Below are 27813 nucleotides of genomic sequence, written 5' to 3'. Positions count from 1 at the left end.
CTCCTCAAAGATATAGTCCAGTCTTAGCTATCTTTTTGCCACTTTTATTGAAGCATTGCTATTTGGCTGTTATTTAAGGTGCAACTCTTTCTACAGTATCAATATTTTTTTACTCTAGTGCAATACATCATTTTGTTCTTGTTACAGAGTAATGGTATTTGACAATTCTTTGTGAGAGGACATAGTACTTGATCTCATCATAATCCTATAAAAACCCTCTTAGTTCTTTAATAAATTTATTTTTATTGATACCTCTATAAAAGCTAACTTAAATGCCCTTTAGAGTGGATTATTTCTTCCAGCACAAGAGTTTCAAACATCATGGACTTTTCAAAACAAATGTGTAACATTCTACATTGAACTATGCCAGTGTGACAATATACATCTACCAAAAGCCTACTTATAGATTTCCATACAAGAGAATATTGAGTAATGACTGATCTTTTTCATCCACCATCCATACAAAGACCTGCTAATTTATATTTATTTCAGAACACAAATTTTTATACTGTTATATTTACATGTTGAAATTTCTAAATGATAAAGAAGATTGGCTTTGATTATCCCTATGACGACATGTACAACCCCCTCCCCCAGAAATTTAGCAATTCATTCCTGCCAGTGCAACACCGTTAAATATATGATCATCATAGAAGAAAACTTTAAAAAAAATAGGAACTCCTTTAAAAAAATCAAAGTGCATTCTGAGCTATAAAAATGGTTACATTGTTGACTTGTAAAAAAAAAAGGGTAAGTCCCAAAGAAGGATTGTTGTAGGTTCTTGTTGCAGCATTTGAGATGATAAGGCACTATTGCCATTTGTGTACTGTTTCAAAAAATCCAGACAGCTCATGAGTGTTTTGATCCATCAAAATCTTCCACCTCGTCTTTCCAGAGCAGGAAGGTGGTACTGTTTCACAGGAGTTTTAAATTCCTTCTGTTTTTCAGGCTGTTGATGAGACAATAGAAGTTAAAATGGGATATAATCTACTTGTACAAAATAGCATGTAATCTAATAAGCAAGGCAGAATTACCTTGCGATGTGTCCCAAAATATGTTATAGGCTGCAAAACCTGGACTTGTCTGTTGGATGCTGGGAGGGTAAAAACTGACTGAAATGAAGGATTAGGGTAAGAAGTCAGGTTGGTTACAGCAGGAACTGTCAGTTTTGGCAACTCAACTGCATTGGAAAGTCCATGATGTCCCAATGGATTCTCCTGGGCTTGCCTAAAAAAGGCCTTTTAAAATAAAAATACAAGTTCAATTTTTAAAAATAATGTTATGTAGGCTAAATGTGTTTGATCACCTCACATATGCTTTAGGATGGTTTAGATATTGCCACCTATGCAGTTACTCTCAAATATTGTAAAGTTCTACCCAAATGTTTCTTAGGGAAAATTGCAGCTTGCCTCTGGAATGATCTCATCATTTGGGAGTGTGGTGTCAGTGGAAGCCTTTATATAGTTCGTTTAATAAAAGGGAAGAGGGTTAAATGGTTATTTTTAAAAGAGTAGCCAAAGGTTACATTCCAGTATTTTCAGACTTTCAAAGGTGTATACGGTATGTTGAAAATTGATATTTGTTTGCAAAACTGGCTTATAAACTTTGATCATTTATTTATAAAATCGAGCCTTAGAAGATATCTTCTTGGAATCTATTATTCTAAGCCTTAGAATAACACAATTTCCTTCATTTCTTATTCTTCTATTAGCATAAAAAATTATCCTTGAGTATGTAAACAAGGCAAGGAACATCCACCAGAATTACAAAGAATTAGATAAACCCTAGAAACGTCGTATTGCTAGCTTAAATCTGGTGTGTCTAAAATTCTGCAATAAAATACAGGAATGTACTATAATAAATTTTTGTTCTCCAATTATGATTCTGGGAGAAGGGGCTTGGGGGGGCAGATGAGGGTAGAGAATGAATTAAAATAAACTTTGGGATTTATTGGCTAGATTTTCGATATCCTTAATATTCCCAGAATAACTGGGAAATTGGCAGACATTCCATAATTATTTATTATTATTATTAATAAATAAATTATTATTGCATAGACCTAGATATAAATTGGATAATTTCCAGAAAAAACATATGACTATTTTATTATTTATTTATTTATTGGATTTGTATGCCGCCTCTCTCCGGAGACTCGGGGCGGCTAACAGCAATAATATAACAGCATATAATAGTAATCCAGTACTAAAAACAATTAAAAACCCATTATTATAAAAACCAAACATACATACAGACATACCATGCATAAAATTGTAAAGGCCTAGGGGGAAAGAGTATCTCAATTCCCCCATGCCTGGCGGCAGAGGTGGGTTTTAAGCAGCTTACGAAAGACAAGGAGGGTGGGGGCAATTCTAATCTCTGGGGGGAGTTGGTTCCAGAGGGCCAGGGCCGCCACAGAGAAGGCTCTTCCCCTGGGTCCCCTGGGTCTTGTCCTCAAAGAATTACCACAAAATATCAGGAGCCATATATAGCATCTAAAACTAAAATAACATACTATTCCACGCAATGCATGCATATTAGATAATGGTATATTTTTTTTTAAAAGCCTTTCTGAACCTGTAAATCACAAATAGGGGTTCAATAGTTAAAACAACAAAAAACCATTAAAAACGTTAGAATATTTTTCTACCAGAATTCTGAAACATGTTTCACATGTCTAGGATGATTAATAAAATCACAAAGTTGACATCGAGCTGTTTTGTAGGTATGTGAATAAAAATGACAGCAATTAAATAGGTTTATTACTCAGTCTTGATTTAAAGATTACCTGCCTTTGATCCTCCTTTGAAATTCGCCGCAAGCCAACAGAATCTCTTTCTAATGGATTTTCTACTAATCTCATTTTTCGGTGTATGGTTAAAGCTTGTTTCTCTGCCAACCTGTTTAGAGTAAGTCAGATAAAATCTCATATATGACCTTTGAAATACAATCAAACCACTCACTTCCTTCCTTTAGACCTATTAAACAATGATTTGAAATGAAAAGGCTAAATACTAAAACTTAAGTATTAACTAAAATTATTAGCTTAATTGATCAAGAATGATTATGCTTAGTTATTTTAAATCTTAGCTGGCTAGATACATTTTCAACTGAATACATTTTCAATTCAAAATCATTTCACATCCCCTTACCTTAATTCTCTGAAATAAGGGTGTTGCAGTGCTTCGTGAGCACAGATTCTCTCATCAGGATCATACTGTATCATTGCATACATAAGCGTCAGGCTCTTATTGGACAGGTTAGGGATAAATGGAGAGATTCCTTTTCCTTTTCTGGCGGGGAAATCAAAACTCATCACTCTTGACCTGCATAAATCCAGCGAAAGAAAATGCATTGCTGTCAACAGAATCAGCCTTATTGTTATTGAAAGAATACAAAATAAATTAAAATAGAAGTTTCACTTTCAGAGCATTCTTTGTCCCTGTAGCCAGCCATATAGGGCAAATTACATGTGTATGGGTGTATCATGAAATGGTTACAATTTAATGCTTCTCAAATTTAGAATACAAATAGATTGGGCAGACTTGTATTATGGCGCCATAACATCACAAATATTTTATTTAAATCCATTTGATGCCACCCTCACTTGAAAATGGGAAGTCAAAAGTAATTCTAAATTATCCAGGTGATAACTATTGAACTGGAATAAGAGGAACATTTAATAATAAGCACCCTTTATTTTATTTTTTTTTTCAATTTTTTTATTATTTTTCATAAAAAGACAAACAAATACAAACAAACAATGAACATAAAGTGGGGGTGTATTTCCCCCGCTTCTTATGAAAGTATAAATTCAAATATAGAAAAAGAATACATATGTGTTAACTATTATAAAAAATAAGAAAAGATTAATAAATTTGGGTTGAAGTTTACAAATCTTAATGTGGGTATTAAGGTTAGTATAACATAGTTACCAAAAAGGAAAGATACCTTTAATATAATCCTAATTACTATAATAAAATAGTGTTAAACCTTCAATCTAAACAGTAAGACTAAATTCAACTATTATACTTCAAAAATCTTAATATATTGTTTATACTTATACATACATAGCTATATCATAATCATCAAAAAATCCTTTTAAACTAATATTTCTATTGTTATCATCTAGATAAAAACTAATACAGAATAAAGAGAAAGAAAAAACAACCACTAAAGATATATCTTATTTTTTCTTATCTATCCATTTGTAAACGTTGTTCCATGTTTCGTAAAATTTAGTATCCTCTTGATCGTTTAATCTTCTTGTCATCATATCCATTTCAGCGCAATCTAATATCTTAGCTATAACCTCTTCTTCCTTGGGGATTTCCTCCCCTTTCCAGTTTTGCGCATATATTATTCTAGCCGCAGTTAATATATGTATGATTAAATAAAAAATTTCTTTCTTATAGATCTGGGTTGTGACACCTAATAAATAAAATTCCGGGGTATTATCTATATCTTGTTTTATTATTTCTTTTAATATTTTTTCAATCATCTTCCAATATAGTTTTGCTTTGCTACATGTCCACCATTGATGATAGTAAGTTCCTATTTCCTTCTTACATTTCCAACATATTGGGGATGTTTTGGGAAACATTTTTGCTATCCTATTTGGTGGGAGATGCCATCTATAGAACATTTTGATTTGGTTTTCTTTTAAGGAAACTGATTTAGTCATTTTCCAATTATTAATCCACACTTTCTCCCATGTGTCTATATCTATTTCCTTACCAATATTTCTACACCATCTTATCATAGTATCTTTTAAAGTCAACTCTATATTTTTATGAGCAATAAGTAGTTTATATATTTTCCCTATCATTTTTGTAGAGTTAGTGGTTATTAAGGTAGTTAAAGAATTCTTACTTTTATTAAAAATGTAAAGAGTTTTATCCTTCTGATATCTAGATCGGATCTGGGCATAGTGCCACCAATCTATTATTATCCCTTCTTCTTGTAGTTCAATTCTAGATTTAAGCTTCATCTGATCGTTTAATAGTTCTTTATATCTATGAGTCATTTTCTTGTCCTTTATAGACTTTGGATGCGTTATTGCTTCTAAGGGAGCTAACCAATCTGGGATGCTTAAGAAATGATTCTTCTTTATATCTTTCCATACTTCTAGTAAGTATTTCCTTAATGTATGCCTTTTAAAGTATGAATGGTTTTTGTCCTTATCATACCATAAAAATGCGTGCCATCCAAGCATTAAATCATGTCCTTCTAGTTCGAGTGTTCTTTTATTATCTAAGATTATCCAATCTCTAAGCCATGTTAGTGCGGCGGCCTGATAGTATAATTTCCAATTTGGAAGGCCAAATCCTCCTCTTTCTTTGATATCTTCTAAGCAATTCATTTTTATCCTTGCTTTTTTACCTTGCCATATAAATTTTTTAACTAAGTTGGTTAAAGTTTTTAAAAAGATACCCCCTGGGTTTATTGGTATTGTCTGAAAAAGAAATAAGACCTTGGGTAAAATGTTCATCTTAATTGTTGCAATTCTTCCTAAGAAAGATATTTTCAAATTGTTCCAGGTTGCTAAGTCTTTTTTAATTTCTGCTAACAATTTCATATAATTATCATTTTTTAATGTTATTGTTTTCGCTGTTAAATTTATTCCTAAATATTTTACCTTTTTTACAGTCTTTATTCCAGAAATAGTTTCTAATTTAGTTTCTAGTGTTTTGTTCATATTTTTAGTCAAGTAATGTGTTTTGTTTTTGTTTATCTTTAAACCTGCTACGTTTCCATATTGTTCAATGGTTTGTAATAAAGTAGGAACTGTTGTAGTCGGTTCTTCAATTATAAACATTAGATCATCTGCAAAGGCCTGGAGTTTATAGATTTCATCTCCTACGGTTAAACCTTTTATTCTGGGGTCCGCTCTTATTTTAATTAATAAGGTTTCAAGGGTCATAATAAATAACAATGGTGATATAGGACATCCTTGGCGAACTCCCTTATTTATATCAAGTATTGGTAATTGACTGTTATTCAATATTATATTCGTTGTTTGTTTTGAATATATGGTATCTATTAGATTAACAAATTTTGGGCCAAATCTCATTTTATTTAATTGCATTTTTATAAATATCCAATTAACGTTGTCGAAGGCTTTTTGAGCATCCAAAAACATTAAAGATGCCATCTTATCTGGGTGTTGTTCATAGTACTCTAGTATATTTATTACAGTTCTAATATTATTTTTAATTTGTCTCCCTGGAAGAAACCCATTTTGGTCTTGGTGTATTATTCCATTTATAACTCCTTTGAGTCTCTCTGCATAAATGGCAATAAAAATCTTATAGTCTACATTTAATAGTGATATAGGCCTATAATTTTTAATTTTTTCTGGTTCTGTACCCTGTTTATGTATTAAGGTTGTCAGTGATTCTGACCAAGATTTAGGAATTTTTCCGTCAAGTCTACAGGAATTAAAAGTTTCTAACATATGATTTCTTATTGTTTCATTATCTATCTTATACCATTCTGCAGGTATGGCATCTGGGCCTGTGGCCTTGTTGCTTTTCTGTTTTTTAATTGTTATTAGGAGTTCCTCCATTGTTATTGGTCCATCCATGGTAGCCTGTTGATCTTCTGTTATTTGTGGTAAATTTGAAGCCTCTAAATAATTAAAAACTTCATCTTCAATGACATGATCTTTAGCATATAATTCCTTATAAAAATTATACACAATGTCTGCCTTACCTTCTGTATCGAATTTTCTTTTACCATCTTTATCTTCTAATTTTTGGATTAATTTTGATTGACTCTGTTTTCTAAGTTTATACGCTAGCCATCTGCCAGGTTTATTTGCATATTCAAAGTATTGTTGCTTTGCTCTTTTAATCTTTTCAGTTAGTTGGTTTTGTTCTATAACTCTAATTTTATGTTTAATTACGTTTATTTCTGTCTTTAGATCTCTATTCTTAGTATGTTGCTGCGATAAGGATTCTAATTGTTTTAATTCGTTTGTTAATTGTAAATACTCTAATTTCTTTTCCTTATTGTATTTTGCTGTATAAGATATTGTTAAACCTCTTATGTACGCTTTAACTGTATCCCATAAGTTCTGTAGAGTAGTATCTGATGTTTTATTAATTTCAAAAAATATTTTTAATTCCTTTTCAATCCAATCCTTATATTTCTTGTCGTTTAATATATACCTGTTCATCCGCCAATTGTTCTGTTTATTATTCATCGTCATATAGACCACTATTGGATTATGATCGGCCCATGTATTAACGTCTATCTCAACTTCTCTTATTTGTTCTGCCACCGTTTTTGGTGCCCATAACATGTCAATTCTCGTCCAAATTTTGTGAGGATTGGAATAAAAGGTAAATTGCCTTTTGAGAGGGTGTCTTTCCCTCCAAATATCGCTTAATAATAGTTCCGCTTTCATTTTTTGAAAAGTACTGGGTAGCAAGTTTCTTCTTGTTTTTTTGCCTTTTCCCCTTTTTTTATTACCTCCCCCTCCTGAGTGGTCTAATTGTCTATTTGCGATAGCATTAAAATCACCTATTATCAATAGATTATCAATAGCTAAATCTGTTATTATTTGGTGTAAATTTTTATAGAATGTCATTTGGTCTTCATTGGGGGCATAAATAGAAACAACCACTAGAGGTCTGGGTTCAATGTCTACTTGTACAATCAATATCCTACCCTCTTTATCCTTATATATTTGTTTGGAATTTATAGAATTCTTGACATACATCACTACACCTCTTTTTTTTTGGTCTGCTAATGCAGCATACATTTTTCCAATTTTGGGATTCAACAGTAATTTTTGGTTATCTTTTTTAATATGAACTTCTTGTAGTATTGCAATCTGAACATTTTGGTTTCTGATTTTGGAAAAAATTTGCTTCCTTTTTCTTGGTTCGTTAAGTCCATTAACATTTACGGAAAAGATTTTCAAGTCTTTATTCGTTGTCATTTAATAGGTTTTTTGGTTTCTCGCTGAGGTTGAACTCTTCTAGAGCCTTGGTCCTGCTCTATTACTTGGGCAGTTGCCCCCAGGTTTTCTTCTTGCTGAATTAGTGATTTTTCCCCTGGTTGCTGTTGAGCTGGTTGTAATTGGACCACTAGTTGCTTACTTGCATGGTCGGAGTGGCCCAAACCACTCTGTTCAAGAAAGAACATAGCTTGATCTACGTTTTCCAGTTTGTACCTTGTAGAGCGCCATGTCAGAGAAAGTCCTTGTGGAATAAGCCAACGGTAAGTGATATTTTCTTTAATCAAGATTTTGGTTAAAAAGTGGTAATCTCTTCTGTTTTCTCTGACACTTCTTGGAACTTGTTTTAATATCTTTATTTCTACTCCATGTCGTTGAGGCGGGGAGTTTCTTGAATAATGAAGTATCTCATCTCGCAACGCCTTTCTTGTAAATTTAATATGTATCTCTCTTGGGAGGTTGTGTCGACGGATATAGCTATTCGAAATTCGGTATACTTCATCGATTTCTTTCTGTAAAGCCATGGGGTCCTCTTGAAGTATACCTCCAATGATTTCCGCCATAGTCGTTTTTAAGTCTTCATCTTTTTCCTCTTTTATATTCTGAAATCGAAGTCCGTACGAAGCTCGTTGCATCTCCAGCTGGATGATAGATTCATCATATCTTTTGTATCTTTCATCAGCTCTCCCTTCAAGATACTCCATTCTTTTCTCATTTTTGTCAGCTTGCTCTTCAACTTTTTTAACTCGGTCATCACTTTCTTGAAGAGTTTGTTGAATCTGCTTTATCTGATCTTTCATCTCGCCCATATCAGCTTTCATTTGAGCCATCTCCACTTTAAATTCTGCCAAGTCAGCTTTTATGGCTTCTCTTTGTTGTGTTGCCTCCTCCTTTATGGCTTCTCTTTGTTGTGTTGCCTCCTCCTTTATGGCCTCTCTTTGTTGAGTGGCATCTTCTTGTGATTTGACCATAAAGTCCTTCAAAGCATTCAAAGTCTCATGAATAGTTGCAAGATTGGACTGCATTGTTTTGTCTTTGTCTTTGTCTTTGGTAGACATGGTTAGCACTTGATGCGAAGGAGAAGAATGCGGTGACACTTGTGGAGATAGGGTAGTTGGTGTTGTTTGTTTCTTTGTTGTTTTAACAAAAGTTGAGGTGTGGGACATTATCAAATTAGAATCCACTATTTCAAATTTTAAGGTTAGTTTCAATTTTATATATAGTGAAAAGGAAAAGAAATTACTATAAATTCCAAATCTATTCAATATATTTTGTTTCCCTTATAATATGACTATACCAATTCAATAGCAATTCAATTAATAACAGAGTTCAAAAGAAGAAGAGAAAAAAGAAATATTATTGTTTAGTGCCACAGGGAAAAAAAAACAAATATTAGCCTTTTCAAGTAAAAGGAGGACAGAAAATGAAAGAAGAGAAGGAATATCAACTGTATATAGAAGACAAAAGAAAGAAAAGAAAAAAAAAGTTTTTTGGAGGAAAAGACTTTAGGAGGAGGGAAGAAAAAAAGAAAAGGGGAAAAAGTGAAGTAAAAAGAATTGTTCAAAAAGAAAAAGAAGGAGGGTGGTATTTTAGTTCAACTATTTAGAATAGAGCAGGAACCCAAGGTTTATTAACAATGCATATAGTTCAAACCAAACTTCTTCTAGTAATAAAAATGTAAGGAAGAAAGTCAAAGAAAAATCAGGGAAAAAACCAGATAATTATTCAAAGACACAATAACAGTATTGTATACTTAAGTTCTTCTTATAAATCCTGTAATTTTGCTAGGAAGTAGAAATGAAGATCCAAATCTCAAAGGGTAAAGTTATATTTGATTTCAATTCAAAATTCAAGGAGTAAAGCAATTCCAAAGCTTGCTTGTGTTCAAGATGGAGTCAGTTTATTTTCCAAATTCAAGACAGGAGCAAAGAACAAAGAAAGAGATCCCAAGATGGAGTCAAGTTAATTTTCGTGCAGCAGGCAGATGTTAAACCAAAGAGTTCTCAGCAAATAATCCAAAAGGTGTCAGCAATAATCCAAAAGGTGTCAGCAAATAGTCCAAAAGGCTCAGCAAGTATTCCAAATAGGTTAATCCAACAATAAGTAATCCAAGAAAGAAGTGATTTCAATCTCTTCTAGGTTCCATTTAATTCATGATTATTAAGTTATTCATGTTGTGAAAATAGGCAGCAAGAAAGAAAAAAAAAAGGCAGCAAGACTGTGTTCCTCCGCTTCAAAAATTAAGTCCAGAAGATTATGGTTTTAAAAGTCTATCAAGAACAGATTCTGTTCATCACTAGAAATTTTCTTTAGCAGTTAAAATTTTCTAAATAGTCATGTCAAATTTAAACTATTTTGTTAAAGCATAAAGTCAGAAAATTATTTTGTAGATTCCCAAGCTCACGTTCAAAATGGAAAAGTAAAAGTGAAGAAAAAAAAAATTAGGTCCGGCTGTTATTTGCGGATGGGTTTAAACAAGAAAAAAACTTTCACTTTCGCCCTGGAAAAAAAAACTTTTACTTAAAAGTTTTACGATCTTCTGACTTAAAAACGAAACACAATGGAGATTTTACCTTAAGTCCTTTCTCTGCTATATTCTTTTTCTATGTAGATGTAGATGTAGATATTTTTACTTTCGCTTCTTTGCTTTTATTCTTCCCGCTGAGTGAGGGGAGAAAGCGCTGGCCGGTCCTCTTAAGCAAAGAGGAGCGGTTCTCCCGTCTCCGAAGCTGCGGGGCGAACCGCTGCCTCTGGAGTCCTGGCGATGGGTCCTCGGGCAGAGGAGAGCCCCCTGTTCATGGATCGGGCCATCCGGGCCCGATCCGATCGCAATTGCGACCTTCGGAGGGGGTAGAAGAGATTCGCCTGGCAGAGCCCTGCCAGACACGTCTCGCCGCGATCTCCACCAAACCGGAAGCCAATAATAAGCACCCTTTAAAAGGTCATTCAGTAAAGATAGTTACCGTAAGTCTATATAGCATCAGCCCAACTAACTGACAGCACTTATAATCTTAGTTTATTTTGAAAAACTGAACAAAAGTTGATCAATGCTTGGGTAGGCCACCAATAAGAAATGCCAGGTCTGCAGGCAGGACTGGCAAATCCCTTGCACCATGTTGCCAAGAAAATTATTTATGCTTGTCTCAAAAAAATGAACAGAATTCAAGCTCTATTCAATTGGATGTTTACTGAATGCCAAAAATACACAGAAGTTACAGTAATTTATAGCAAGGGGGGCTTTCTATATTCTGTGACACTTGCAAAAAATGCTAGAAGCACACATTAAGGGAACAATAGTATAAAACAATCTTAATAAATTATGAAAAAAGGACATGAAAATAAGATGGTTGTGACTGTGGTTCTGAATTCTGAAAAGTAGACCCTGGATATATGCTTCGTCAGATTTAATTGTAAGGTACTAAAACACACTCTTCAGATGTGATTTTAGACAACATTACTTAAATGCAGTAATGAATATCAAGGGAAACTACACTTACTGTTTGAACTTATGAAGAATCTTTTTAGGAGGGGTACCTATGATATCGTGGATTTTTGATATTTGGTCCAATTCATTTGATCCAGGAAAAAGTGGGTGGAAACTAGGAACAATAAAGAATTAATAATGTGATGAATACCAACATCTGTGACAAGGTTATATTTTTATTATGAGAAAACTGTTCATTCTCGGTACTAAATAATATTGTTGATACTAAATAATAAAAGCAAATACTATAGTATTTTTTAACATTGAATTCACTGTCATTAATCCCATTTCCCACCGGTGTATTATATAATATCTTTCAAAATAAAAAGGGAAAAAGCATAAAAAAGAGACAAGTGTTATTGCAAAATGTTATCTGTATAATTCAGTCTGTAGCTACTTAAGAACATACCGTAAATATTTCATCAGCCAGAAATGAAGTATTTGTTGCTAAAGCCTATACAGTATTCCCCAAAACTCAATATAATATGCACATGGTATGGCTTTGCTTCAAAGGTCCTACTTAGAGACATCTTTACTATTATCTGCAACTAGATAACATAGCTACTCTTGAAGCCTGGATATCACATTAGGACCCTCAGCTAAACTTCACATTATTTTTCCTTTATTCAGCTGTACTATACACATTTATGTTAAGCTGAATTACAAACCCCTCAATTAAAACAATGAGATTCTACACAAGATAAGAACACAATGATTAACAAACAGTGACAAATACCAAAATCTTTCTTATCAAGATAGAGTTAAATCTACTTTCAAAGTGTTAAATTACTTTCCCTGTGCCATTATGCAGTTCATAGACTAGCAATGCCGACATTTGAACTGGAATTTTCTCCATGTGTGTTTCAGTGTTGAACCTCAAATCTTCCCCGGTGTTATATTTCTATTTTTTTCCATAATACATAATTACTGTCTCATATCTGCACAGGCCTGTACTTCAGAAGAATTTCTTTTTTCTTTTTAATTTACCCACTTTCCTTTTGATAAATAACCTACCTTGCAATTTCATAAAACACACAGCCAGCACTCCAGATGTCCATTTTATAACTGTAGTAACCATCTGTAAGAAGACATTCAGGTGCCCTATACCAGCGGGTAGAGATATACTCTGTATATGGTTGCTTAGAATGGGTGCTCCTACAGGATCCAAAATCTCCAAGCTTGAGAAGATCTTGCTACAATAAGACGATTTGTACATCTCAAATGATCAAGCATCAAAATAATATTTACAAGTAATGAACAATACTTCAAGATTAAATTATCTACTTCACCTGTTCTAATTTTGAACAGAAAAGACTATTTTTTTAATGGTCCAAATTGGGCATAATTGATTTTTGAATCCTTGGCCACAAAACAGCCTTTGTGAAATAAATGTGAAAATAGTGCATAGGTAGTCCCAAAGGCAACTTTTCCAAAAGGCAAATGCACTTTCTTATTTTTTCTTTGAAAATGTTTCACTTCTCATCCAAGGATTTTCTTCAGTTCTACATAAGAAGCGAAACATTTTTAAAGGGGGAAAAAAACACCAAGAGTGTCTAACTGCCTTTTGGAAAAGCACCTTTGGAAAAACCATAATCTGTATGACTGAGAATCTCCATAAACTTACATACAAGTAGTTCTTTGTTAAAGACCATTTGTTCAGCAACCATTTGAAGTTGCAATGACTCTGAACAAACAGTATTTTTGACTGATCCTCAAAATTCGAGCCGCAGATTACCTCCATGGCCATGTGATTATATCCATGTGCACGGCTGCACCACATGCATGCTGCACCAGCCTGCATGCATTACTCTGGTCTAGCAGCAACCTCTTCCCAGCTCAAATGCACTCACCACAGAAATCCTCCCCTCAATCCATAGTAGTCACCTGCCTTCCACCCTGCTTGCAAACTGTCTGGTTAACTTGCAACTTTCAGTCTGCTTCTCTCATTGGCTTTGCCTGTGGAAACTGGCAGGAAATTGCAAGTCCTGGTCACATGAAATCCTCACTTAATGACAGCCAAAGGATGCTGTTGTTAAATGATGCAGTCATTGTGGCATGTTTCATTGTGGCAGTCATTTAGCGTGGAAATTCTGCTCTCAATTACCATCAAATCTTTGAACATTAAGTCTTCAGATAATTGCTAGCACAAGTTATGTAAGAAAATAAAATTTGATTTTTTTTTACAGCCTGTTTCAAAAATGACTGACTTGTCTAAAAACATGTATTTTCCATGAGTAATAAAAAAATCTAATGCGAAAAAGCAAGACAATATTAGATCAAGTATTTTGACAGTTAATCATCAGAAAGTTGAAATGTACGTTTTCCTATAGACATAGGGTGCATATTCAAATACCAGTCCTAGAACAAGCATTTTGTAACATAAGAATTTTAGTACATTCATATTGCTCCTGTTTTAAAATTATCAAAGACAACCTACCTTTATTAATATGTTTTCAGGTTTCACATCTCTGTGAAATATTCCATTTCTGCATCAAGATAAAAATCAAAGGAAAGGTAAGTATTTTTATATTAAGACTGTGGTGCAGAAAACCACATATCCCTTGGGAGTACTTGAGCCTACTCCTTAGTTTCAATGTAAGTTGTTGCACCCATCCCCAAAAAAGTATCCATAAAGTTCTGAAGATATTCCTGAGAAGAGATGACAACTAGAAAAGAAAAGCTAGTCAAAGTCCATGACACCTGTATATAAATTAGATACATGAATGAAAGTCTACAGATTCCAGCCCATTTAAATATTCAAACTGTAATTTTGCAAGCAAATAAGTAAAAAAGCTTTCCTACCTGTGTATATGATCAAGAGATTTGCATAACTGGTACATATAATTAGTTATTTTCTTTTCAGGCAATGGTTTTTTCCTTCCTGGAATTTGGAAATCAAGTTTAGTAGGGTTTATTTTTAAAATAAAGATCGCTTGAGTATAAAAAACTTGCAACGATTTTGGCTAATTGACTGATTTTTAAATCTGGTTACTTATGGCCTATAGCCATGTCCCCTAACTTAGCCAGGATATTCAAAGCTGCTCTGTTGAGAGCACCTTGTCCACCTTCAGGAGATGCACCATTGGTATATCTTTCTAAAGTGACAGAACTGGCTACTGGACTCATATCTGAATCACTGTTAAGGTTAGATTCCTACAATGTGTCCTCTATAAGGCTACCTTTAAAAGGGATTTGCAAAACACAACAGACACAAAACACAGTAGGCTAGGATGTCTTTTAGATTATATTTTACTAGTCATATATCAGTTGAAATGGTTTTCTATTGTAATCTGAATTTTTTTAAAAAAGGACTCAAGCTTTTATATTTCATGCAGTTATTCATTCTGAATCATGGGTATTTGGAAGCAGAATAAACTCTTATTTTATACACAACTGCTGTAACAAAGATAGCAATTTTGTATCAAAATGAAGTAGTTTTCCAGTTGTTGACATACAATTGTCATCTCTGACTGACTATCCATGCTGCCTTAGCTCGGGTTGATGGTAAGGGTGGGGCATAGATTTAACAATTCTTAATATAGCAAATACATGCAGTAATTAATGAACTATATTCTCCTTAAATTTTCTTACAGACTGGCCCATCTTTAGGATAGCATATATCTTTCAATATATGTAATTATGGAGATACTTCCCCTATATTCCAAAACCTCTCTCTGCCTTAACTTATTCTGAAGGAGATCTACTGCCACCAGAAAGAGATTCTATGTACATCCATGCTAATCTGAAGGTTTTTCCATAACTGCAAGTAAAAGACATCTTTTTTCAACATGCAACAGAGACTTACTTGATGTTTGGCTAAACTGAGACTGCAACTTTCTTACTTACTTACAATTACAAAAAAAATGTTTGAGACATTTTTCAGATATTGTATATGCTACATACCTTTGATCAATTCATAAATATTCATGTCCATAAGTTCACATATTAATGCAACAGCACCAGCTTTCTTGTCACTAAAAAGTGGGTTTTAATTGAATTATATGAAACAAAGAAGAATAAGTTGTATAAGCACTTAAAGAATGGGACAGATTTTCAATTATTTTTTAAAAGTGGTTCCACTATTATTAGTTTTCTGTATTTTTATTAGCTTTTATATATGCACGAAAAAGCACTGTATGTTAAATAGAGCAGTTATAGAGCAGAAGAGCCGCGTGGCACAGTGGTTAGAGTGCAGTACTGCAGGCTACTTCTGCTGACAGCTGGCTACCTGCAGTTTGGCAGTTCAAATCCCACCAAGCTCAAGGTTGACTCAACCTTTCATCCTTCCGAGGTGGGTAAAATGAGGACCCAGATTGTTGGGGGCAATATGCTCACTTTGTAAACTGCTTAGAGAAGGCTATAAAGCACTATGAAGTGGTATATAAGTCTAAGTGCTACTGCTATATGCCACTCTAGAGATGAGCAAGCTTTTTATCATTATGCATACTGACTCAAAATTGCTGAATAAGAAAAGGAAAATCAACTTCATTTTGACATCTCATCTTTCATGATTCTGAAAAAAGATATCAGATAAGGCTTATGAGGATGACTCTCTTTAAAAATCATCTTCCTCATCAAAATTGTTTACCAACTTCCCCAGCATTTTTAACAGAAAATCGGAAATCAAATGTTCCAGGAAACAAGGATTTCCAGGGGATTCATACCCATGCACCTTTGCTACACTGCTGAATCAGTTTCTCAATAATAAAAAAGTCTAATAAGTGAATTACTGAATGACAATTGTGAGGAGGAAGATCATTCCTCTTTATCAGCATGATAGTAATAGTGGGAGTATGAAAGAGAAGAGGAGGCACCTGTAGCAGAGGACAAACCTTTGATAATCTCATGTTACTTACAAATTGCTCACCCTTATGTACATGATAATTAAAAGTAAATCCATGCTGCATATATTTTATTTAATTAGAACCATCATTATTTAAAATGCAAAAAAATGCTTTTGATGTTAACATTTTTTTTGCCTGCCACAATCAATTATAGTTAATTTTAAGCAAGCAACAGGATAACTTATGAACACACAAATATGCCTTATAATATCAGATCATAACCCATCTTAACCAATTATGTGGTCACAGGTGGGGATCTTTCTGAGCTCTATAACTTGACAAATAATTGTAACTGGACAAATCAAAATTAAATTTGATATAATTCTACATGCAGTTACTGAACTACAACTTTCTGCAATAGGAGAGAAAATTGCCTTGCTCTGTGAAAGACTTTCTCCCTGAGACCTGGATATAGGCATCTGCATCATTTATCAAAATGATGGAAGCAGTATTGTTCCACAAGGTCTGCACATTGTGAATATGCAATGCAACAATATGACATATATACAAAAGGGTCAAGGGTTTGTCTCAATGTTTCCTTTGTTCTTCCCCCACCTCCTGCTACCACTGAATATTTATTATGTGCCTTCAAAATTTATCTTTTTAAAAATAAAAATATATTTTCTTTCTTCAGAAATGGTTAAATAGTAATATGTGTAGGTTAAAAGCAAAATGTGTAGTGAGGATGTTTGAAGATTGTGAGATTTCTCTTTCATGGTAACAAAATATATGCATGTTCAGAATATTCTTTATTTTGATCATCTCCATTAGGCAGGTAACCAGATATGATTTTTCATACGACACAATGAGCAGAATCTAATGACACATAAAATTCCTCACTACAAAATCTCAAATCAGCACCTATGGAAATGAGATTGGATTCTACACATTGCCATTTAAACACTTCAATCTTGAGCCCATGAATTTTTATTGTGTTTCTGACTCTACCATTAGTTTGTCAGAGGCCAATTATGAACATAGAATAAAACTAATGTGATTTTTAAAGTCTTTCTAGATTGCCAGATCAATCCTGAGAGCCTATGTCACATACTGTCAATAGAACAGAATGATGGTTCAGTAACTACAGAAAGATATATTATTCAACTCATATTAAATTCCAAAGTTAAGTAGCCTACTCAACCTACTCCCTATTTGCTGTCAACTTGAGAAAAGGTGCAAGAAATCTTGTCATCCTACAGTGAAAGGTTCCTCTTGCAAAATAATTTTACTCAGAATGAGATTTGTTTGATAAATAGTAATTAATTGAACAGCTCTATAAAATATCTGGTGAGCAATATGAATGGTATAGAATCAAAAAGCATGCATCACTTACAAAATCACTTCATGCAATGTAAGGATATTTGGATGTGGATTCAATCGCCTTAATGCTTGAATTTCTCTCAGGTTATTCACATGGTCAATGCTAGCAGAAAAGATTAGAAAAAAATAAACAATTGACATTTACACATTGTTGCATATATTTTCCTGAATCACACAAATCATAAGGTATAATAATCTCTTGCAGCATGTTGCCAGCTTGCCTGGGTGCAGTGTGACATTTCATGGCTCGCTTCTGTATAACTACTGTATGAGATACTACTTGCAAAGTGCCATGTTTTCTTATTTGTTGACATAGAAAACAGTATAGTACACACTTCCCTGTCTTTCAGTGATTATGAGCTCTTGAGAAGGAAATCTCAAATCTGTGCAATGCTGTATTTACACTGTAGGGTCAAGAATTACTAGGTTGAACACACTTATTTAAGGCCAATAAGATATGTCAGGAAAAACAATTTTGATCTCCAATGGCAGCTAGATTTTACATATGCATTTATAAAAATATTTCTTTTATAATCAACTTTTGGCAATGAAAATTTAAACAAAACATTTATATACTGAAACTAAACCAGAACGTAAAATGGAAAAGAATAATACTTTACCTTTCAAAATGCTGTTTCATTTGTTTACAAGCATAGCAACGTCCATTGTTTAGACTCTGTACCTTCAGAACATCGGAAAATGTTCCCTCTCCAATTTTACCAATTGTTTTGTATTCTAAAAAGATTATATTGGAACAATAAACTAGAAGGTAAATTTATATATTTAAATTCTGTTTTATCAAACATATTCATAATTGTAGTTTACTTATTCTAACAGAATACTTGTTTCATATTGTCACTGTAGTTATTTAAAATTAAAGTTCACATCTCTGCACTGGGAAAAGATTACACCAGTACAATTTGTTGAGAATTATATGAGAAATTCTATTTCTGGTTTGCTAAATTAACATTTAAGTGTTTTCTACCAACTACATCTCACCTACTTATGGTCATGAGATAATCTGAAGGATAAAAACAGTGTAAGTTTTAGTTTAGTTTTTAGAAACCGAAGTTTGTTGTTTTCACTTCACTAAATATAAATTATATCTTCCCTAGATATAAATTATATATTTCTATCTATCTATCATCTATCTATCTATCTATCTATCTATCTATCTATCTATCTATCCATCCATCCATCCATCCATCCATCCATCCATCCATCTATCATTACTGCTATTTGCTTAAATAATATCAGTAGCATCATTACAATGGACTGTTTTATACGTACATACAATTTAATGTATCTTAGGGCATTATCAATAATCATGTAACAATGTTCCAAGCTTGTAAATTTGAAGAACTTAATTCTAATGTTATTCTATAAGAATAAGAATAACTTATGAATCAAATTTATCTATGTGCTATAGGCCCACAAACAATATTTATCCAGATACATTGATCCCTCACTCATTCTTTTTTTTTCTGCTGAGTTATATACATCTGGAAACTCACCCAATTCTGACTATTTTTTGTATATACCTTTCTGCTCTAAAATTTGGTTTGGTCGTCTCCCATACATATCAGTTCTAGAGCACTTCTTATAATTCTCCATTGCCTAACTTCTGTGAGAATTAACTTCTTCAGACTGCATCTAGCTGTAAAGAGAAGCATTCCCAATGTAATTGTAGTAATAACTCATCATACTTAATAAGATATTTAATATTTAACCATTGTCATGTTTTTAAATGTATATTTTACTGTGTTTTCCCCAAAATAAACCATCCCCGAAAATAAGCCCTCTCCTTGAAAATAAGCTCTCCTCCAAAAATAAGCCCTCCTCCAAAAATACTATTTACTTTGGTTAAGGTTAAGGAGAGAGCTGGAAATTAGGTAAGATAGCAAGATAGCAAGAGGAGCCCCACCTTGCTCCATGCACCCCAAAATAATGCCTCCCTGAAAATAAGGCCAAGCACTTATTTGATGTTCAAAAACATAACAGGGTCTTAATTTCGAGGAAACACGGTATAGTGAAGGAAACTTCCATTTATGATTTGTTTATATTATCATATAATCAAAGGGTTGGAGGCAACCTTGGAAGTTTTCTAGTCCAACCTAAAACTTATTTTATCTAAAAGATCCCGTGATTATGATTGGATTTCCTTATTTTTATTCAACCACAGTGCTGGTCTATGAAAAAGTCAGCTATTGTATAATAGAAAGGAATTTGTTTTGTTGATACAAGTTTTTTGTATATGAAGTGTTAAAATGAGAAGGAAGAAAAATCAAAAGACTGTGTTCATAGTACATGTAGTTATAGTCATATGTACTGTATGTACAGTCATGTGAGGCCATTTGTCTGATAGCTAAAGCTTGGACGATACTGGATGATGCAACAGGACAGTGGTCCCAAGCACACCAGCGAATCTACAACAGAATGGCTGAAAAAGAAAAGAATCATGGTGTTGCAATGGCCCAGTGAAAGTCTGGACCTCAACCTAACTGAAATGCTGTGACAGGATCTCAAGAGAGCTGGGCATAAACAAGTGCCCATAAACATCAATGAATTGAATCAATGTTGTAAATAAGAACAGGTGAAAATTCCACCACAATGATGTGAGACTGATAGTCACACAGCCAACAATTACTTTCCAGTGGTTACTGCTGCTAAAGGTGGTTCTACAAGCTATTGAATCATAAGGTATACTTAGTTTTCCACACATAGCTTCTCAATTTTGGCTTTGTTTTTGTAAAACAAACGGCATAGTATAATATGTTATGTGTTCATTTGAAGTTGTATTTTATTTACTTTTAAAAACTGCTAAGGAACAGATGATTTTTTAGTATGTCCTGATATGTAGAACCATAGAACTCAAATATAAACACACAGAGTCCTAAAACCAGATAAAAGGAACCCAATTAAACAAATGAGTCAAAAACATTATACTTGTTCATTTATTTATTGAAAGAAAAGATCCAAAATTACCTATTTGTGTGGCAAAAGTATGTGAAACTTTGCTTTCAATAAATGGAGAGCCTGCTTGGGGCAGAAATAATAATTGTTGATGAGTCTTGAACAACAGCTTGGAGGCCATTCCCCCTTATTTATCATCAACTCAAGGAGGTTGGCGGGCTTCCTTGATTGAGATGTCTGCTTCAGGTCCTTCCACCATATTTTTATAGGATTAGTCAGATTTTTCTTGCCCGTTCCAAACTTTAGTTTACATAGAAACATAGTTTCAACTATTTCTGTCATGTTTGGAGTTGCTGTTTTGTTATATGACCTACAGTAGAAAGTCTACATACCCCTGTTAAAATCTTCAGGTGTCTACTAAAATGTTGAAGATTTTACCTTCTGATACAACAACCCAAACGATACCTCCAAATCAACAAAAGAAAGGTTTCACCAGAAGATCGTCAAAGTTCTGGAATGGCCAACGAGTCCAGATCTCAGTCCAAGTGAAAATCCATTGGTGACCTGAAGAGGACTGCGCACAGGAGATGCCCTCAAAATCTGACAGATTTTGAGTACTTTTGTAAGAGTAGGCAAGGATCCCCAAGGCAAAATGTGCCATGTTGATTGGCTCCTACCCCAAAAGACAGAATGTTCTCATAAAAAACAAAAGGTGCTTTAACAAAGTGTTAGTTTAAGGGTGTGCATATTTATGCAACAGTGTCATTATAAGATTTCACTGTGATTTCAAAAGATCCAGTTTGTTTTTCAACTGAATTGTACAGCTCACGTTATACGGTATTAAAGGTGGAAAGAATTCTGAAGTGATTTCTCTTGGTCTGATTTTTGAAAATTTTAGTAACCTGGCATTTTAACAGGGTTATGAAGACTTTCTATATCTGTACTTTTTTTTCAGCTTCAGTTTACAGATATCCTGACCTTTTCCTGTAGAATTTGCTGATGTAATTCAAAATTCATAATTCCATCAATGATGACAAGCTGCCCTGGTCCAGAGACACCAAAGCAAGCCTAAAATATGTTGCCACCACCATCTCTCACATATGGGTTGGTCTTATGCTAAAATGTAGTATCTGCCTTTTAACAAATAAGCCCAAAAGCTCTCATCCATCCAGAGAACATTCTTCCAATAGCCATGTGGTCTTTTGCAAACTGAACATTGGCAGCAATATCCTCAGAAAGGGGCGGCATACAAATCTAATAAATTATTATTATTATTATTATTATTTTGGGAAGTAGTGCAGGCTTTTTTGCAATCCTGCCATATTCAGTATTGTTGTCAATGTTCTCTTAATGGTGGTCTCATGAATGCTGGCATTCATCAATTCAAGAGAAGCCTTAGATGTTTTCCTGGGTCTGAGACCTCATGAAGAATTATACACCTTGTTCTTGCTTGTCAATCACTTCTGGGGAGGGTAAAATGGTGTTGAATTGCCATTTCTAAACATTCTATTTAATGACTATTGGTAAAGTCGAAACTCTTTGAAAATAGTTATATAACCTTTTCCAGCCTGATGAATAGAAACTCCTGTTTTTCAGAGGTCCTTGGAAATTGCATTTGTTTGAGCCATGACACACTTCCACATACCTGAGTTGTGAGTTTAGACTTTGACAGTGATAGCAAAATTCTATTCTTTAAAGAGGGGCATAATTTCCCACATTCGTACTTGATTATCATCCCACTGATTAAAACTGTGATTCTAATTATCCCTTCAAATCAACCGATACTCTTAGAGGTTTATGTACTTTTACCATAGCCTTGGATCAATTTTTCCTCAAAATATTTTTGATTCATTTGTTTAATTGGATTTTCTATCTAGTTTTAGGATTTGTGAGAACAGATAATATTTTCGATCATATTTATGCAGACATGTTGAAAATTCAAAAGGATTCACAAACTTTCCAGTATTACTGTGTATCAAAGAAGTCGATGGAGCGATATTTTCTATATTTTCCAGGCTTTGGGTGGTTACTAATGTTTTTATTTTTGTACACACATATATATAGTTGATGGCTTATTCCAATTTTATTTGCTTCCTATCTCAACATAACTTGGAAATTAAAGATAATGATTTTCAGTGATTTGAGGTCAGAAGCAAGCCTATACATTTCAAGGATGTGCCTATGAACCTATGATCTTAGATTATATTAGAATAACTTTGTATATGAATCAGCATACATTAAAATGAAATTTCATAGCTTGCCTATATAACTTTCAGGCACTGAATATAGTTTACTATTCTACAAGCGATATACAGCCCTATCATGTGACTTTTACTCTCTCTCCCATTGTAATATAAACCTGGTTTTTCTTATTTCAGCAAAATTATTTATGATTGGAACAGGGAACTTAGTTTTATGAGAGACTGGGGGAATTTGATATGTTTTGTTTTGAGAAAAAACAATTGGGAATAAGAAAGTAATTTCTGACTATCAGGAGCTTATTACAGAAGAAGCTCAAGAACCAATTATTAAAACAAGGTTGATCTTTATTGAATGTATCCAATTGCAGGATGGGCAACTATCTGTCAGGGAATACACTACATAAGAAGGCGACTCGGTCTAAACAGATTATTCTAATAGAGCCTATGATTTATTTGTGTATAATTTTATCCTTTTTTATTCAATTTATATAAATATAAATTATTTTTAATAGATTATATAAATTATGACTAAAAAAGATTACTCAATACTTTATTTCTATATCTCTGCCTTAACATTTGCATAGTTTACATTAATTCGGCATTGTACCATGCACAACAAAATTCAATGCCATTTTCAATGTACATTATACAAAAAAAATAAAACAAAAACACACATCCTTCACGTTCTATACAATTAAATTGAAAACTCCAATATTGCATTAATATTGCACTATACAGTAGAATTCAATATAGTTATTGTTCGGGGATAGAAACTGTTTTTCACCCTGTTTGTCCTTGTTTTTATTGTCCTGTACTGTCTGCCAGATGATAATAGTTTTTTAAAAAGGTGTCTAGGATGAGATGGATCTTTAAGAATGTTTTGAACTTTCTTAAGGCAGCAGGAGCTATAAAGCTCTTACAAAGAGGGGAGAGGGCAACCAATGATCCTCTGGGCAATGATGTTAACCCTCTGGAGCACTGTCCTATCTGCCACTGTGCAATTGGCAAACCATACACAGGTGCAGTAAGTTAAAATACTCTCTTAGTGCAGTGATATAAAGTCACCAGCAGTTTTTCATTCAGTTGTTGCTTTCTGAGAAGTCTCAGGTACTATAATCTCTGCTGGGCCCTTTTGACCAGTGCTGCAAGGTGAGTGCCCCAGGTCAGGTCCTCTTTTATGATAACACCCAGAAATTTAAAACTAGCCACTTGCTCCACTTGGTTTCATTGATAAATCAAGGGCTGGATGTCTGATCTTAACATCTATGTGCATGTGATCATTTTCACATTAGTGTGTGAAAGGTCATTAATCACCTGCCCAATAGATTTAAAGCAGATATTTTTCCTAGTCAGGCTATTTCAAATTCTATAATATGATATTGAAAACTTGCTGAAATTTATACACAGAAACATGTACCGTACTTTAACTGACAGGATTCCTCTAAAGTTGCTAGCTTGTACTTGTTTTTACAAATATGAATGAACCATGAGAGCAAGAAAGGGCAACCTGTAGCCTCCAAAACCATTTTAATGTTTGTGGGGGAAACAGGAGACCATCTTGAGCTAAGACATACGTAGACTGACAAGACAAATATTGGCAGGATAAAAACAATAAAAGCCCCTGACTGCAGTTACCGAAAACTGATGGTGCATTTTTGAGAAAAGAAACAAAACAACACAACACAACACATTCCTTAAAATAGGATGGGGTTTTTTTGCATCTAATAAACAGAACCCAACAAGATATTCACCAAAAAGCTATGTATTTCCCATTTTAAGATTCTATTTGCTATACAGCCTCTAAACAGCCTCCAGCCCTCAAAGGATTTCCTTGTTCAGCTTTAAAGGAATGGATTCTAACAACCAAGTGCTTCCTTTTCATTTCTGAGTTCAGTGAAAACTGTGCCCAAAGATGAAGCTTGCAAAAAACAAGATAAACTGAACCTCTACACTAGTAACCATGGAAGAGGGTGGAATACAGGCTTCACATTTACTGTGGCTTGATCTTTCATGGACCATTTCATCGAGTTCACCGTGGTGTCCAAAATGTTTTGGAGCAGACACAATACAGTAATATCCACTGAAGCTTCGCTCTGGAAAGGCTGAAGGACAACTGTTATACTCCTCTTTTCTTATCCCTGTTGAGGTAAGCTGTATTATGTAAAGAACTGAAAGAAATGCAGAACCACTAAAAGTACACCGACATAGTTCCTCTTGTGGGAGCCAGACAGAAACCCCTTATCAGAATGATTGGAGTGAATCAGCCCTAATTCTGGAGCTCGTTTTTTGGAGCTACGCTTCTATTGCAAGATGCAATGGGGGCCACTCTGTCATACTTGGCGCCTGCCTGAAACTCCTCCTGCCGGGAGCCATAGCGGGATAAGAGCTAGGGTGGGGCAGTGGTTAGAGTGCAGCACTGCAGGCTACTTCAGCTAACTCAGAGCTTCTGAATTATTTTCTGTTATGCTTCCCCCCCAGGAACAAGTAAACATTTCACACACACACCCCAACTCTCCGCTTGGATGGTTGTTTGCTATATTTGGCAGGTTTTCGCTGAAAAAACACAAGTGGCTTATCAGCGTGCTTGGAGTATAATGTGTATAAGCGACACCTTAATTTATTTGGCTTCATGCTGTCCACTACCAACATTTTTAGACACAGTAAACATACCAGTCTTTCCTCCTCTCACAGTGAAGCCAAGTGCTACATAAGCTTCGTCCTACCGTGTTTCCCCGATAGTAAGACCCCCCCGATTGTAAGACATATGGGGGGTTTCAGGGGGGTCGGCTAATATAAGTCATACCCCGAAAGTAAGACATATGTCTTACTTTCGGGGAAACACGGTACTAAAAGCGAGGGAGGCGTCCGCTACTCCCGCCGCCGCCTTTGCTCTCCCCGCCGCGCCTGGGGCTGCCTGCTCTCCCCGCCGCGCCGAAGCCGCCTTTGGTCTCCCCGCCGCGCCTGGGGCTGCCTGCTCTCCCCGCCGCGCCGAAGCCGCCTTTGGTCTCCCCGCCACGCCTGGGGCTGCCTGCTCTCCCCGCCGCGCCGAAGCCGCCTTTGGTCTCCCCGCCGCGCCTGGGGCTGCCTGCCTGCCTGCTGCCGTAGCCGGGCTGGGCACAGGGCATCCTCGGCATTGGGCAGCAGGCAGGCAGGCAGCCCCAGGCGCAGCGGGGAGAGCAAAGGCGGCTTCGGCCCGGGCGAGGCCTCTTCTCCTCCAGGCAGCCGCGCCTGCCGCGCAACGCCGCCTAACGCCGCCCGCCCGGAGGAGAAGAGGCCTCGCCCGGGCCGGAGCCGCCTTTGCTCTCCCCGCCGCGCCTGGGGCTGCCTGCCTGCCCAATGCCGAGGATGCCCCGCGCCCAGCCCGGCTACGGCAGCAGGCAGCCCCAGGCGCGGCGGGGAGAGCAAAGGCGGCTTCGGCCCGGGCGAGGCCTCTTCTCCTCCAGGCAGCCGCGCCTGCCGCGCAACGCCGCCCGCCCAGAGGAGAAGAGGCCTCGCCCGGGCCGAAGCCGCCTTTGCTCTCCCCGCCGCACCTGGGGCTGCCTGCCTGCCTGCTGCCCAATGCCGAGGATGCCCCGCGCCCAGCCCGGCTACGGCAGCAGGCAGGCAGGCAGCCCCAGGCGCGGCGGGGAGAGCAAAGGCGGCTTCGGCCCGGGCGAGGCCTCTTCTCCTCCAGGCAGCCGCGCCTGCCGCGCAACGCCGCCCGCCCGGAGGAGAAGAGGCCTCGCCCGGGCCGAAGCCGCCTTTGCTCTCCCCGCCGCGCCTGGGGCTGCCTGCCTGCCTGCTGCCGTAGCCGGGCTGGGCGCGGGGCATCCTCGGCGTTGGGCAGCAGCGGGAGGAGCCGCAGCCTCCGGAGCCGGCCAGCCGGGCGCCCCCAGGACGCGCATCGCGGACCGGCCCCGCCGCGGCGCAGGAGGGATGGAGGCCAGGCCCGACGCCGCGCAACGCCGCCTAACGCCGCCCTCCCGGAGAAGAAGAGGCCTCGCCCGGGCCGAAGCCCGAAGACGAGCCGGCCCCGGGTGCCCGGGACAATGTAAGACATACCCCCAAAGTAAGACACAGTGGGGCTTTTGGGGGTAAAAAGATAGTAAGACACTGCCTTACTATCGGGGAAACACGGTATTTCCTCATCTCAGCTTTCGAGAGACTGCTGTTTGTCGTTATATCCATCTCTCTCCTTTCTTTTCTTCCCTGTTAAATATTTTTCCATTGTGTCTCTTAAGCGTTTGTTATCTGCATTCCGTATGTCCTATTTTGTGTTATGTGCTATTGTTAGGTGCAAAGCACCGGCTACTCCCTGTGGCAAAAAATTCACATTCCCTGGGGTCACACATCTCCCCCCTGGTATTGTTTTGCATCCCCCCCGGGGGGGGGGCACTATTTGAGAAGCCCTGAGCTAACTCCTAGCTGTAGTTCAACAGTTCAAATCTCACCCCCGACTCAAGGTTGACTCAGCCTTCCATCCTTCCGAGGTGGGCAAAATCGGGACCCACATTGTTGGGGGCAATATGCTGATTCTGTAAACCGCTCAGAGAGGGCTGTAAAAGCACAATGAAGCGAGATATAAATCTAAATGCTATTGCTATAATTCCCAACCGCCTGGTCTCGACTGCGGGTCCTCAGCCCCAATCTCTGCAGGGCGCCCAATGGAATCTCCAAACAGTAAACGAATCCAACCAAATACGCCAAGTGCTATGAGAGAGCGCTTCTCTCTTTCTCTCGCCCGATTTATGAGAAAGGGAGAGGGGTGCGGCGTCTCTCGCCCTCCTCCTCTTTTCCTCAGCAACCATTCCACGCACGCCGCCGCCCTCCCCAACGCCGAGCGTCGTTCCCGACCTATTTCCACCACGTGCCGCGAACCCCCACTGCGCTCCTCCCTTACTGTGCATCCTCCGAGCCCGCCTCTCCCGCAGGTTCCCGCCAGGTCAAGGGGTGGGGAGGGGGTGGGTCGAGGACACGGGTCCTCTTTGAACCGCCAGACCCCCTCCCCACGACAGAACTGGTCAGCGCGCCATGTTGTATTCCCGTCACCCTGGCAACCCCGGAGCCTCAACCACCTCCTCAACCCGGGGAAACGACCTAGCCCCACCC

The 27813-nt window shown here is 36.7% G+C and overlaps 2 protein-coding genes across 7 annotated transcripts in view; one reads left to right on the top strand and one right to left on the bottom strand.

The window, feature by feature from the left end:
• The window catches only part of WDR20 (WD repeat domain 20), a 71783-nt gene extending 55879 nt beyond the window's left edge, over window positions 1-15904 (top strand). Inside the window, exons 5-6 of the mRNA XM_070751986.1 lie at window positions 13905-13961; window positions 15041-15904. Of these exons, the coding sequence (XP_070608087.1) occupies window positions 13905-13961; window positions 15041-15061 (78 nt within the window). The 3' untranslated portion in view covers window positions 15062-15904. The remainder of the gene's footprint in view (window positions 1-13904; window positions 13962-15040) is intronic.
• MOK (MOK protein kinase) lies at window positions 29-27813 on the bottom strand. Of its 6 annotated transcripts, none has more exons than XR_011559154.1 (13): window positions 27605-27765; window positions 19153-19268; window positions 18232-18346; window positions 17625-17714; window positions 15351-15421; window positions 14250-14328; window positions 13885-13933; window positions 12462-12640; window positions 11461-11562; window positions 3150-3323; window positions 2790-2897; window positions 1035-1238; window positions 29-949 (listed from the first exon to the last, which is right to left on the bottom strand). XR_011559154.1 is itself a non-coding variant. In XM_070752015.1 (13 exons), the coding sequence occupies exons 3-13, from the start codon at window positions 18249-18251 to the stop codon at window positions 869-871; spliced, it is 1161 nt and encodes a 386-aa protein (XP_070608116.1). In that variant the 5' UTR covers window positions 18252-18346; window positions 19126-19268; window positions 27605-27765; the 3' UTR covers window positions 29-868. The 6 variants fall into 6 exon arrangements, 5 of the variants coding, with proteins under 5 accessions (XP_070608116.1, XP_070608099.1, XP_070608125.1 ...); XM_070752015.1 differs by having other exon boundaries at window positions 2786-2897; window positions 19126-19268; XM_070751998.1 differs by having other exon boundaries at window positions 2786-2897.

This window comes from Erythrolamprus reginae, chromosome 1, assembly GCF_031021105.1.
Source record: "Erythrolamprus reginae isolate rEryReg1 chromosome 1, rEryReg1.hap1, whole genome shotgun sequence".
NCBI lineage: Eukaryota > Metazoa > Chordata > Lepidosauria > Squamata > Dipsadidae > Erythrolamprus > Erythrolamprus reginae.
This window is presented reverse-complemented; position numbering and strand designations above follow the sequence as displayed.

Coding starts and splice junctions, on each gene's coding strand:
- MOK (XM_070751998.1), bottom strand. CDS start 19,225: ATGGAGAATTATAAGAAGTGCTCTAGAACTGATATGTATGGGAGACGA. Junction 12,641..13,884: donor CTGAAAACATATTAATAAAG/GTAGGTTGTCTT, acceptor GTCTTATTGTAG/CAAGATCTTCTCAAGCTTGG. Junction 2,898..3,149: donor CCTTATTTCAGAGAATTAAG/GTAAGGGGATGT, acceptor TACTCTAAACAG/GTTGGCAGAGAAACAAGCTT.